At 37.7% G+C, this 13037-nt stretch overlaps 1 protein-coding gene across 1 annotated transcript in view; it reads right to left on the bottom strand.

Annotated features, from left to right (window-relative positions):
- The window catches only part of cops4 (COP9 constitutive photomorphogenic homolog subunit 4 (Arabidopsis)), a 12297-nt gene extending 2598 nt beyond the window's left edge, over positions 1 to 9699 (bottom strand). The window contains exons 1-9 of the mRNA XM_017439501.3: positions 9545 to 9699; positions 7610 to 7689; positions 7364 to 7515; positions 4649 to 4752; positions 4421 to 4574; positions 3551 to 3701; positions 3262 to 3432; positions 817 to 932; positions 624 to 708 (exon numbers count right to left, since the gene is read on the bottom strand). Of these exons, the coding sequence (XP_017294990.1) occupies positions 624 to 708; positions 817 to 932; positions 3262 to 3432; positions 3551 to 3701; positions 4421 to 4574; positions 4649 to 4752; positions 7364 to 7515; positions 7610 to 7689; positions 9545 to 9618 (1087 nt within the window). The 5' untranslated portion in view covers positions 9619 to 9699. The remainder of the gene's footprint in view (positions 1 to 623; positions 709 to 816; positions 933 to 3261; positions 3433 to 3550; positions 3702 to 4420; positions 4575 to 4648; positions 4753 to 7363; positions 7516 to 7609; positions 7690 to 9544) is intronic.
- Between the last annotated feature and the right edge of the window lie 3338 nt (positions 9700 to 13037).

Genomic DNA, 13037 nt, shown 5'->3' with positions numbered 1-13037 from the left:
GTAAGAAATTAGATTAGTTTTTCATATTTTTCAGAGAATAACTGACAACGTACGTAATTGGGGTATATCATGATATATATCGTTATCGTGATATAAAATTATCCATATAGTGATATAGGATTTTTTCCATATCGCCCAGCTCTAGTTCACCATAACATTCAAGGGAAAGATGTCAGTGCAACAAACTGAAGAGTGCCACAGAAAAGTTACAGCATTAAGAACTGGAACTGAGAATCTTTAGGAACCGGAATAAAAACAAGGAATCGGAATCAGACTGGAATCGTTCAAATTCAAACAATGCCCAACCCCAATCAGCAGTTTCTGAAATACTGAATCCTGAAGCAGCCCATCTGATGACTTCACTTCCCTTCCTTCCCCATTCTGACGCCCAGTTTGAACTTCACCATGTCTGGTTGCTGTCTTGTGATTGGCTGATTAGCTATTGTGTTAACAAGCAATTAAGCAAGTGGACCAAATAAAGCAGCCGGTGAGTGTACATATGGGTGAACATGAATTAAAAAACCTAACTAAACAAAACAAATCACAACAAACAAACAAAAAAACTGGTGTACTAAAATTGCCACAATAAGCTTCAGCAATCATAGACAGAAAAGAAAACTCACTCTCAAAGTGAACGATGCCATCTATTTGGTCAATGAAGCCGTTCATGCGCCCTTCGGTGATCATCTGAGAAGCAATCTTCTCAGCCTGAACACAAAAAACACAAAAACTGGGATTTATTACTCATTTCCTAGCAGAGCAGAGGATACGTGAGAGCAAATATCAGTTCTTCTTGTCAGTCAACCAACACCTCACCTTTGCTGGAGGAATTTCCAACAATGCTCCGAGTTCTTCAAAGGTGATGTTGTTGTAGAGTTTACTAGCAGACAGTAGGTTGTGTTCAATCACAGCTCTGTCCAGGATGCTGGACCCTGGAACCGGGACAGACACACTAATTTCAGCTTGTTTCCCATCATATATCCTGAACTGTGCATCTTGTCATTCAATCTTGGAAACACATTATTGTGGTTAATAATTACAGAAGTAGCCATTGGTTAAGTGATCCAAGATGTTTTGGGGTGTCACTACTTATCCAATGAAAGGTGCAGGAAACTTTTATCTTTGACAATGTGTTTATATGTACGGAAGCTGAGAGCGGACATGTTCCGCAGAAACCTTTTAACGGTGATCGTTATTTTGTGATGACATAAATAACTTGTGATCCTGAGAAAACCAGAACATGTGTGCTCTCAGCTTCTGTATGCATGTATTCACACATGACACATTTCATTTGATCCAAACAAACAAATGAATCAATCCACCTCCAGACGTTTGACTGAAAGAAGCCACAGTGTTTATTTCTGTTTAGTTTTTACAAGTTTCATTTTAGCTCTTTTTTTTAAACACAGGGTTTGTTTGGGAAACAAGATCTTTTGAACAGTTTGATCCAGTTCTACAAGCTTTTTGTTAATCTCCACTGGAGTTGGGTGATTGGACAAATATATTCAACCATCAGACTCTATAAGCGATAGCTTTTTGTTTTTTTTAAAGGACAATATTTTTCACGTTTACTACTTTAACTTCAATTTTTTTTCACCTGTAAATGAATGTCCAATTCAAATCAAAACTTGGACCTGGTGTCATACACCCTGACTCTGATACACCATTTTATTGCTTGGCAAAGGATCTGAGTAATTTATTGAATTTAGCAAAATATTTAGTAAAAAATATCTTAGAACTATCAAAATGTGACAGATAAAAATGATTATGTTAGGGTAAATATTTGTTCTAAAACAAAAATCACAGGAGTCATTATTTATCGTCATGGCAACTGAGTAACTAAAGAACTAAGAAACAAAAATGACTTCTGTGGTCCTTCAAACCATTTCTTAGTGGTGGCTCTAAATATGAAATATAGACTCTGGTATCATTTTAAAATGAACCAAGATAAAACAATTTAATAAATAAATGTATAAGACAGTGAACAGTAACAGATAAATAGATTAGCCCACACATATTATCAGGAGACAGAATGAGTTTCTCCTCACGGATCAGTTGGTGCTCACATCATTATAGTTTCTTTCTGTCTTGGTTTGTTGTACATGTTCCTGGACTTCACACATGGCCAGACGGAGGGCAGCTCTCCTCTCTGTGACAAAGCTCCGTGGCTGTGATAAAGCACCCAGCTACTCTACACCTCACCGTGTGGAATGGCCACACCCAGAACTCTGGAGACGCAGACCTAGCTTTGGAGTTTGTCTACAAGAAGCTGGAGACGGCCTGACTGCTTGTATTGGTCTGAGATCCACACTTCAAGCCTGCACCATCAGACCATCAGCTGTGTCTGTGGTTACAGTCCTGGGTACAACCCTTACTCAGCTGATTAGGAATCAGTGTGCAGACGAAAATCTCTTTTATTCTTTAGTTTCTTTCAATAATTATTGACCTTATTTTTTCAACTTAATGATGTCACTGACTGAAAAGTGTACAAAGTTAAACCTTTTTGGTTTGTGGCATTTTTTCTACTATAAAGATTTTGTTTCTTTTACACATTCCCTCAGGTCATTTCTGTAGCATGTTCAAACTACAGAAAACAAGTCCATCTTATCACCAGTCACACCTTCACCAACACAGCCCCCACTTTGGTCCTTTCAACACCTCACAACCTGCTTTCAAGTGTACAGTCTCAGCACAACTTGCTTTGACCCAACTCGGCTCTACGCTGACTTGATGGTTTTCCATATTAACTGAGTGCCGCCTTGATGTGGGCAGGTCAGCTGCTAAATAAGTGAATGAGTCACAGTTGCCACAGTCTACCTTCCTGCTGAGGCTGAAGTAAACATTTCTCTCTGAATTCAAAAAGCACCTCCTCATAGTACCACAGTGTTGCCATTTTAATGGATATATTAGATATTTTTCAAAAAGTAAATAACAAAAGTGAATGCTGCAGTTGCAAAGTTTTAAAAAGATGTACTAGGTAAATAGTAAATTTAAGACATTGACTTCTCTGGTCCTAAAAGTTTGGTTTGTTTCCAGCAGAAATCAAAAACTAACCAGTCTGATCAGAGGTGGACCAGTGTTGGGTCACAGCAAAATACTGTGCTCCAGCAAGAACCAGCTGAGAATTTTCATATGAATAATAAAAAGAAATGTTCCATCTGTCCCCTCACATCTGGAATAAAATAAAAAAAATATGAACTGTCTTTGCCTAAACGTATCTCATTTAGCAGCTGGTGCTCTGTAAAATCCTGATCTTCTTACCGTCTGCTGTGGTGGCTTTCTGGTGAGGCATCAGCATGGCAGCAAACTCCTGCAGCTGGTTTCCTCTGATGATTCGGTCCAGGTACATCTTCTCCAGAATACCGTAAGCAGCTAGCTGCTGACAGCGCTCATCCTTGAACAGAGTGGCCAACATACGAGAACGCTGCTGTCCTGAAACACAGAAAAAGAATCTGATTCGTAGAATAAGAAGTAGAAAAGCAGCTGACTGTCTTTTTGTCCACCCATCTGGATCATATGTTCACATGGTGCACATGTATGTTGGTGGTACCTGCAGAGGCCAGGATGGTGCAGTTCAGGGCATGTTTCAGTGCTTCCAGGCGTTCACTTTCATGAACAATAGACTTATACGATAGTTCGTTGTATCTCTGTGCAGCTTCAATGAACTTTCTCCGAAAATCCAGCACTCTGGCATAACATACCTGAAACAGAAAACAACGTTAGGCGCTTACCAACGTAACAACAGGCAACATTGTGTGAACGATGAGTCGGCATTCACACTTGTTTCCTGTCTGTACTTTCATCTGCACAATCTTTGCAATCCAACTACTTTTGCTACTTTAACCATTCATACATCTAAACATTCAGCTTGATCAGGAACTGTGTGCTGTCTGTAACTTTTATATTTTTTGAATTATTTAACTTTATTTACAAAATTTTCCCTATAGAAATACACAGAGATGTCATCCATGTCTTCAGACTTAGATCTCTGAATTCTGCTGCAGCATATTTGCTCTATTTTTGTGGTCTTATGCTACCGTTAGCTTTTAGCTGCTGTCTTACTAATGATACTTTTATGCTACTGTTTTCCTCACTTTAGCATTTAGCTTTGATTTAGCTAATTTTAGCTTTTAGCTACTGTTTTACTACATTTAGCTTTTAGTTACTGCTTTGCTGATTTCAGCTACAATTCTGATCATTTTAACTTTCAGTTTTGCCAATTTTAGCTCCTGTTTTGCTGATTACAGCATCTGTTCTGCATGTTTTAATTTGAACAATCCAGTCTTCAACCAAATTCAGCAGTCCTTCAGCACTCAGTGTTGACTCTGAAAGTGGAATGAGTCCAGTTGTCTTCTCTTTCTTCACAGGCAGCAGCGAGAACAAGAGTTTATCTGTTTGGGAGCAGCAGGAGATCAGGCACCTTATAGTGTATCTGCAGCTGTTCATTGGAGGACTCATTCTGAAGCAGTGAGGCTCTGTTGATGTAGGCCTCTGCCTGAACTGGGTCATCATCTTCTAAGTAGAGTCTGGCAATTTTCAGGTATGTATCCAACTTATAGTCAACATTGTATTGCCTAAAAGGGAGATAAAACAGCATTTAAAGATATGACAGTTTGACAAAAATCAAATCAACAAGCAGCCTACTTACTTCTGTCCTGTTTCCAGGGGAATGCCAACCAAAACCTGGGCAGCATTTCTCCAGTCTCCCTCCTTTTCATAAATGGTTGCTAAATGCTGCCTGATTGAGGCTACCTGAAGACACACAGGAACAGGATCCATGCATGAGAACGACAGGGCTTTGCTTCAACCCAGTGTTGGTGTTGTTGAAAAGATACTGTCACCATCAGTTTCCTCAAGGACCTTTTTTTTCAATAAGAACTAAAGCACAGAGACCTCTGCAGCTGTTCTGAGTTAACATTACTGAGTAGAGAAATAAAATGTCCATGTTGGGATTTAAATGAACATTTTAAGAAATGTAGTAGTTGGTATGTTAGATATTAAATAAACTGAAAGCTTATTTCTCTCTCCACATTAGACTACAGATGACAACAATGAACCACTGAAAGCTTAGAACTGGGATTGTGCAATATGACAAAATAAAACAGTTAGCAGAATTAAAACATCTATCATTTATTTCATGGTGTCACAAAATGCATGTTTGCAGACATATTTGTTTCATGATGGTTTGTGGCACCACGAGGATGCAGGCGGAACCAGGTAGCTCCCAGCAGAAGGGCCAAAGCAAACTGAGCAGCTCGGTCCTGAATGAGGAGCTACCTCTGCAGAACCCACATGACTGGTTACAACAGAGCAGGGTTTTTGTCCTGTGGCACACTGTGTAACAAATGCATACGATAAGATATAACAGCAGCCATTGCAACTTATATCTGTTTTATATTGGGCCTCTCATAATTTGTCTTTTCATATTTTATATATTATTATTTGATGGTTATATTCTTCAAACATTAGCTCAGATGTTCTAAACAAAAGGACAAAAGTAATTTTGTAAGAATTAGTACTCTTCATTTTTATGATCTCATTTAAAAGTAAAATAGAAATAGTACTTTCCATTTGGTGAATTTATAACCTATTCCCTGAATTAACAGAAAATGCCCTGTGTTGTGATTGACATCATTATTGGGGAAAAAAGGACTTTCATGCCAACTGTGAAAAAGGATTTTAATCATATCCAGGGTTCCTGCATAAATCAGCCAATTCATTTCCCTTTTTAACATTTTCATGTCACTGACAGTGAATGGATAAAGTTTCTTTTGAAATGCAATTGTTATACTATAAACAACTATTAAACTATTACACTTTTTTTTGTTCTGTTTTACAGAAGTTTAAGTCGTGTGTGTTAGTTTGCAAGCTTTTCCTTCCAATTCTAACTTAAACAAGAGAGTACTGAGACTAAAAGAGGTGTGGAGCAGAACTGAGGAGGGAGCCCTCCTCAGAAATCACCCTGAGGTGAGCAGCTCCCAGATTCAGGTGTTTTGTGAAAGAGCAACAATCACCAAAATGGTTCTGCAGGTTACTCTAATGTACATTACAGCAATAATTCTCTGATGAGCCAGTTTGCCTGAACAATTTTCAAAATTGCTCACCTTTTTTTTCTTAAAAACTATTTTTTAATGCCACTGACATTCAAATTGAACGCTTTTTAACCCTGATATCACACAGCCCTACTTAGAAACTGAGCACATCCAAGCAGACTATTTCTGTGTAAAAACACAAGAATGACTCTAAACACCAACACACACAGGCTGTAAGAAAAGATTTTACAAAATAACTCGCACATCCAAAGTTATACAAATAATGTTACACTGTTAAAGAAGAGTAGGTTGGACAGGCATTAAACTATTTTGAAAATTTGACTTTTTGAAATAATTGCCCTTAATTGAGTTTTTAAAATGAGGACATACTGACCACATTTCTTCACTCTGCTGTCTAGGTTTCTCTCTGCTTTCTGTTTGTATTTGTAATGATCGCTGTCGTTAAACTGTGATTTGTTTTTTCATAGAAACTACACCTGGATCAGTCCTTCTGTTTGTCTGTTTCTTTCCTGTCCTGGGAAGACTGCAATAAAGGAAGATTCAGAGCAATCTGCTGGCTTCCTTAGATCAATAACTTTTACTAATCGGCTCTTTATAATGTACTGCATTACAATAAGAATTGAATTGACTGCAGATGGATCTGAACTGAATTTATGATTTAGTTGTTTGTTTTGTAAAGTGCACTGAAAAGACTTTTGTTGTGAATTGGGACTTTATAAATAAACTGAACTGAACTAAACTAACTAACCCTTACACTTTATATTTTAGTCGACTAAATTTACTGTAAGTTTAATCAACTCAATTGGGATGGTCTATAGTTAATTAAAACTAGACTAAAACTAAAATGACTCAAGACTAACTCAAGTCTAGAAATGAGAGCAGCCGATGGCTGACATACAACACTGATTATTTTTTCATTTTGGACAATATGCATTTATATTTTAACAAAATATAACAATATTTGCATAACTATTTGACAACCTACAGAAGAACTTGTACACTTTAAGATGATATACAGTATTCTCACCTCAATAAAGTGTGGGCAACAGTGAGCTGGCTGTAGCAGCTGCTGCTGCATCTTCATTTTCCTACTCAGTAATTAATTAGATACGTATAGGTATGGCTGATTGCCGATTTTTTTAAATGTAGTCAATATCGGCTGATTAATCAGCCTATCTCTAGTGTTTAACGACTAATTTTGACTAAAATACTTTTATTCTTCAAACGACCGCCTAAAACTAACATAATTGACCTAATTAAAACTGCTTGACAGAGCTCAGTCAGAGCTGAGAGTGAGGGAGGGCATTTACCTGTTCCTCAAAGGAGATGACCCTCGGCTGAATCTTCTCTAAGGTGAAGTGATACACTGCTTTAGCTGTAGCATCAGGCAGGTTGGGCAAATGTGTGCAGAAATCAGTCAGAAGTTGTCTCGAGATGACGAGACTAACGTTCTCATTGACCACTGTAAAGGTAGAATAATATAAGAAGGCAGCTGAGATTCAAATGCACACATTTTGTAAGCCATTTTTGATCACATAAAAATAAGCACTGCATACTTGCTTCAACAAAGGCCTTCAAGGACTCCAGTTGATCTGAGTCTGTAAACTGAATGGCCTTCTCCAAAATCTGTCGATATCTGCAAAAAGACATTCTAATTAGAAATCACAAATGTTTCAAAAAATGATATTTTTAAAAAATCAACTCATGATCTGTTTTCACCTAAGTGCATGGGACACTATGGTTTGACTATTATGATGCAGAGACATCACTATAGGACTGACCTAAAAATCTCTTCAGGAGTCAAGAATGAACACTGCAGACCTTTGCATTCTCACACATTTTTAGTATTTAAGGACTGCAGTGCAAGTGCAAACACAGTTTTAGCGTATGTAATTGAATGAACATGTTGTTCCTTTATAATCTAATGATCATCCTTTGCTGTTTGTCTTGATAAATTTTAGGTACCAGTGCATTTATGCTGATAAACGTGAATAGACATTGTGCACTAAAGATGCTGCTGCCACTTTGAGATAGTTGCTCTGAATGCTCCTCACTTCAGAACAGCATATTACTGCTGCTCCTTTCAGACTAACATGCTGGGAAATGTTCAGTTTTAACCCAGTTGCTTGTCATTTAGTTGCTGTGCTGCTATGAACGTAGTCTTCTCACTGTTTTGCCAGCAAATATTGCTTTAACTGTCTTCAGTGTAATTCTATAAATAGGACTGTGCAAGATACATGAACCTTATGGCTCTGTTGGTGCTGTTTAAGAAGTTAATTCTGTACAAAAAAACAAATGTTGCCAATTTGGTAAAACCTTGTATTTTCACACTTTGACAGTTGTATGCTGATTTGATTAAATTCTTTTGAAGGAATGCATAGCACCCACTGCCTTTCATGCCAACATTTTAGATCAAGATCATTTTATGATGAGAAGAAATGGAGCTTATAGCAATTTTGGTCTAAACTTGTAAATGAGTTTATGCGCAATGTCACATGAGATATCGCAGGATGTGTTAACTCTTGAAGTATGCATTGTTGAGGATGACTCTCAGATACTAACTCACCAAATTTTTGCTCAATATCTGTAAGATAGACTGAGTAACAGACATTTATGTATTTGCTAAGGTCGCTTAGCTGCGACAGCTGTCTTGAATCGGACTGACTTCAAAAATGAGTAAATTGTCAGGGAGTCAGGGATTATTTTATGACAGTTTTATTAAATCTGTCTATTAGATATTTTACTAAAGCGACAGACAAAAAAATAGACATTGGCAAAAAACAAAAACATCATCACTTTTTGGCACCAGGCATTGACTAAAAAAATTAACCAGAAAAAAACTTTTCTAAATGGCCAAATCATCAACTCTGCTCTAACATCTGCAAACACTACTGTCCCAAAAGCAATACTGAACATAGTGAGTTTAAAATCTAAGGCTGTCCAGTACATCATCACTACAGCCTCATTAATTTAAGATGAATGACCACATCTTTGTCAATGTCAATGAAAAGGTCGAAGTTTTATATGTAAATTCTGTATAAGACTGTTTACAATAATAATGATATGTGGTTTATTACACGAACACGTAGGTCTCACTGACTTGCAATAATTTTCTAAAGGCAAGCATCTGTAAATGTGGCTTTTCTGACTATTCATCACTCTAGACAAAGCTGAAACTCAATTAAAGCTGTTTTGGCTAGCATCAGCTAAGACGCTAACAGCAATTAGCTTATCATTTAGCAGGAACAGTGAAATATGTGAACACAGATTCACTACTGCGCTTTTAAGCTTCTGCGGCATATAACCTTAGAGAGATACAATTAAAATGCACTGAAAGGGTATAACGTTTAAGCCTCCCTATATGAGAAGATGTGTGGCTAACAGAGCTAAGTAGCTAACATTAGCTTAGCGTAGTGCATAGCTATATCGCTAACTGTAGCGTTCACGTTGTCAAGAGGATTTTAGTAATAATGTCTTCTATCACTACATACTTAGCAGCAAGATCTTTGTGAGATCCGCTTGAATTCATCAGCAGTGCAAGCTCCTGTCTCACTTCGGCCGCCATTGAAGCCTTTGTCGAAGTGTCAACAACACTGGTTTCCTTCAATGAGCTTCCGTGTGCGCCGCTGTCAGCCAAGCGCGTTCCCGGACACAGGAGCAGACGTGAGACAGACGCGTGAGCGCGCACGTCGAGAGTTCTTCTCGTTTTTTCTGTTTGTTTGTTTCTTTTTGTTTTATTTTTTGTTGTTTGTTTGTTTTCTTTTTGGCGGTTGGCAAAGAGTTTGATGCATTGCCGCCACAAACTGGTAAGGTACGGAAGAGGATTAGGGCCACCGAAAAAAAAATAAAAAATCTCAGAATTCTGACTTTAAACTCGGAATTGAAGTGCAAAAAATTAATTTGAATGCATATAATTTATATTTGAATGATGGCAAACATCTTAATGTATAATTAAAACATTTTGTTGTAAATATTTTACACATTTTAGAAAAAGAAAAGGGGAGGAGAAACATGCGGACATGAAATGTTGCCGCATAAAAAGAATCCCCTGTGTTTGTTTTTCTCACGTGTTCTTTGTGTCAGTGTTCACCTGCCCTCAGCCCTGGTCTGCCTGCCACGCCCACCTCACCTGGTCTTTCTTATCTCCCAGCTGTAGCCCATTTTCCACTCGCCAACTGTTTCTTTAAAACTGTTTCAAAGCACTACACACAATTTTTTGCATTTGGCACAATTTTCTTGAAGAAAATTTCTTGTTTCACAAGGAACACACTGTCATTCTGTGTAGCGTTTTGAGAAACGTTTGTTTTAGAACTGAATTGGTTCAGGGCGTTGATGCATGAGTTACATGTTGTGGTCACTGTGTCTCAGGTACCAGTATTTGTGTGTAAACAATCGAGAGAAAGTGTATAAGGCGCGGGTTTCGTGAGCAGCGCCGGTGTGTGGTGTCTGTCTGTAGGCACCCATGACAGCAGCCAGGTACACAGAGGAGTGGAGCCGTGATGTGTGTGACAGACATGTGTGTATTGGACATTTATGGAGATACGGAACAAATCCATCCATTTTCTTTACCCGCTTCTCCATTCCGGGTCGAGGGGAGCTGGTGCCTATCCCCAGCAGTCACGGAACAAATCGATTCCCATATTGGTTCTATGCGAAAAGCAACATTTGTTTGCCAATTAAAAGACGATTCTACGGAAGAGGATTAGTGCCACAGAAAAAAAAAAAAAGAATTCTCACTTTAAACTCAGAACTCTGGCTGATGGGCGCCAGCAAGCAACCAGCTTCCGAACCACAGATGAGAGTTGTGGCGGACAGCTAATGTTCTGGAGAAAGATGTCTGATTTAAATCTCTTTTTGTGTGCCAGAGGGGTCCCTGAAGCTTCCATTGCACTAATGGAAGAACAAAAGGTGAGTAAATCAAATGAGACAGTTTCGTGACTAAAGCCGAACTGCTTCGCTCCCTCCTTCTATTATTGTAATTCTACCCAAAACAGTAGATCCTTTAAGCAGTGACCTAAGGGTACAATGTAAAAGGTAACTTTAAAGTTGATTTGCAGTGTAAATTATTGTCCTTTCTCATCTGTTTGTGTGCAGATTGACTGTGATGTCGCAGCAACGCTGGAAAATTATGGAGACGGAATTGCTGTTTTCAACTTCTGCTAAAGCAGAAAACTGTCCAAAAAAGGAAAAAAGGCCTTCTGCTAAAGACTGTTCCCTTCTTAAAGTGGAAGAAGCTAGAAAATGTCAGATTTGGATGATATCATTAGGCTTTACTTCAGACTGTTTTTAAGTAACAAAGAAATCCTTCATATTTTAGCGCAAAGTCATCATACTATATTAAGTAATCAAACTCTAAAAAGAATTTGCAGAAGACTTGGGCTGAAAGAATCAGTCTGACCTTGAAGAAGTGCTGGCCTTTGTCCAACAACAAATAATGACTAATGGACAAATGCAAGGTTATCGGTGGCTACATCTTCGTGTGGTTCAACATGGATTTGTGGTGTCACAAGACACTGTGAGACATTTAATCAAATTGTTTGACCCAGAAGGTGTGGAACTGAATCGAGCACGGTGGTTGAGAAGACGTCAGTACAATTGCAGAGGACCAAATGCGCTCTGGCACATGGATGGCTATGATAAACTAAAACCTTATGGTATTGCTATCAGTGGCTATATAGATGGTTTTAGCCGACGTGTTTTATGAATGGAGGCTTATACCACAAACAATGACCCCAAACTGATTGCAAGTTATTATTTGAAAACAGTTTCATGCGTCAGCGGATGTCCAGAGACGATACGTGCCGACAGAGGCACAGAAAATGTTGGTGTTGAACATATGCAGATATTTCTGCGGCAAAACCACACAGACAGCTTTGCAGAAGACAAAAGTTTCCTTTATGGAAGAAGTACATCCAACCAGCGCATAGAAGGCTGGTGGTCAACCCTCCACAAACAGAGTGCACAGTTTTGGATTAACTCATTTCAAACCTTTCTGGATGATGGTCACTTTACAGGAGACTTTTTGGATAAAAGCCTTATCCAATTCTGCTTTCTTAATCTTATTCAAGTAAAAGTGTTTACTGGTTCACTGTAATGTCTCTGTTTTAAAAAGTATTAAAAGCAAATCTTCTGGTATGTTTACAAGAAATAATAAAAGGTCTTCTTTTATATATTATTTTATCAGTTTACATAACAGCACCTTCTCAGCACATAACTATTAAGCACGTCAGTTTTTATGCAAAATGAAATGAAATGAAATTACTTGGGAATCTGTTCCCCTACACTTCCTTGGGTATATTTTTAGAAATAAGTTTTATCCATTAATTAATAATTTTACAATATATTGGGGAATCATTTCACATTCAGAATAAAATGTTTTGGAATTGCTATTTTGTTCTTGTTGCTTGGTTTTAATTAGAGGTCACTTTCTATATCTGCTGATTAATATAAGCCTCATCTTTACCAAAAGCTATATTGCATATTTTGTATGTATTCTGATTTGTATATAAGGTTAAGAGAAGAAATACTTTAAAATATTTAGCAAATTTCAGTGTGCATAAAGATAATTTAAAATATGTTGCTGTTTTTCTCGATCATGCCACTGGATAGCTTTTGCGATGTCTGAAGGGCGCCCTCTACACAGGTCTTCCTGCACTGCATCTAATTAAAGACAGTTTGTCTGCAAGCAAACATAACATTTTTTATGTCATTCTGCCAGAACATGAAAGTTTATTGCTGTTATAATTTAATTGTAGAGTTCTGATATGACCTGACATTAGTCTTCAAGCTGTTACTGTGCTGATAAAAGTAAAACATACAGTTTGGTTGATATGTTTTTATTTCCCAATCCATAGTTTGTTTTGCTTTCACACTGTGTCATTAGAAGGAACAATGCTGATGCAAAGTTAATTATTGTTCTATGATAATCAGTTATGTACCAAATGTCAATCTTTTTAAATGGGTATGCATTCTACTTCATAAAAA

Source organism: Kryptolebias marmoratus, linkage group LG14, assembly GCF_001649575.2.
Source record: "Kryptolebias marmoratus isolate JLee-2015 linkage group LG14, ASM164957v2, whole genome shotgun sequence".
Lineage (NCBI taxonomy): Eukaryota > Metazoa > Chordata > Actinopteri > Cyprinodontiformes > Rivulidae > Kryptolebias > Kryptolebias marmoratus.
This window is presented reverse-complemented; position numbering and strand designations above follow the sequence as displayed.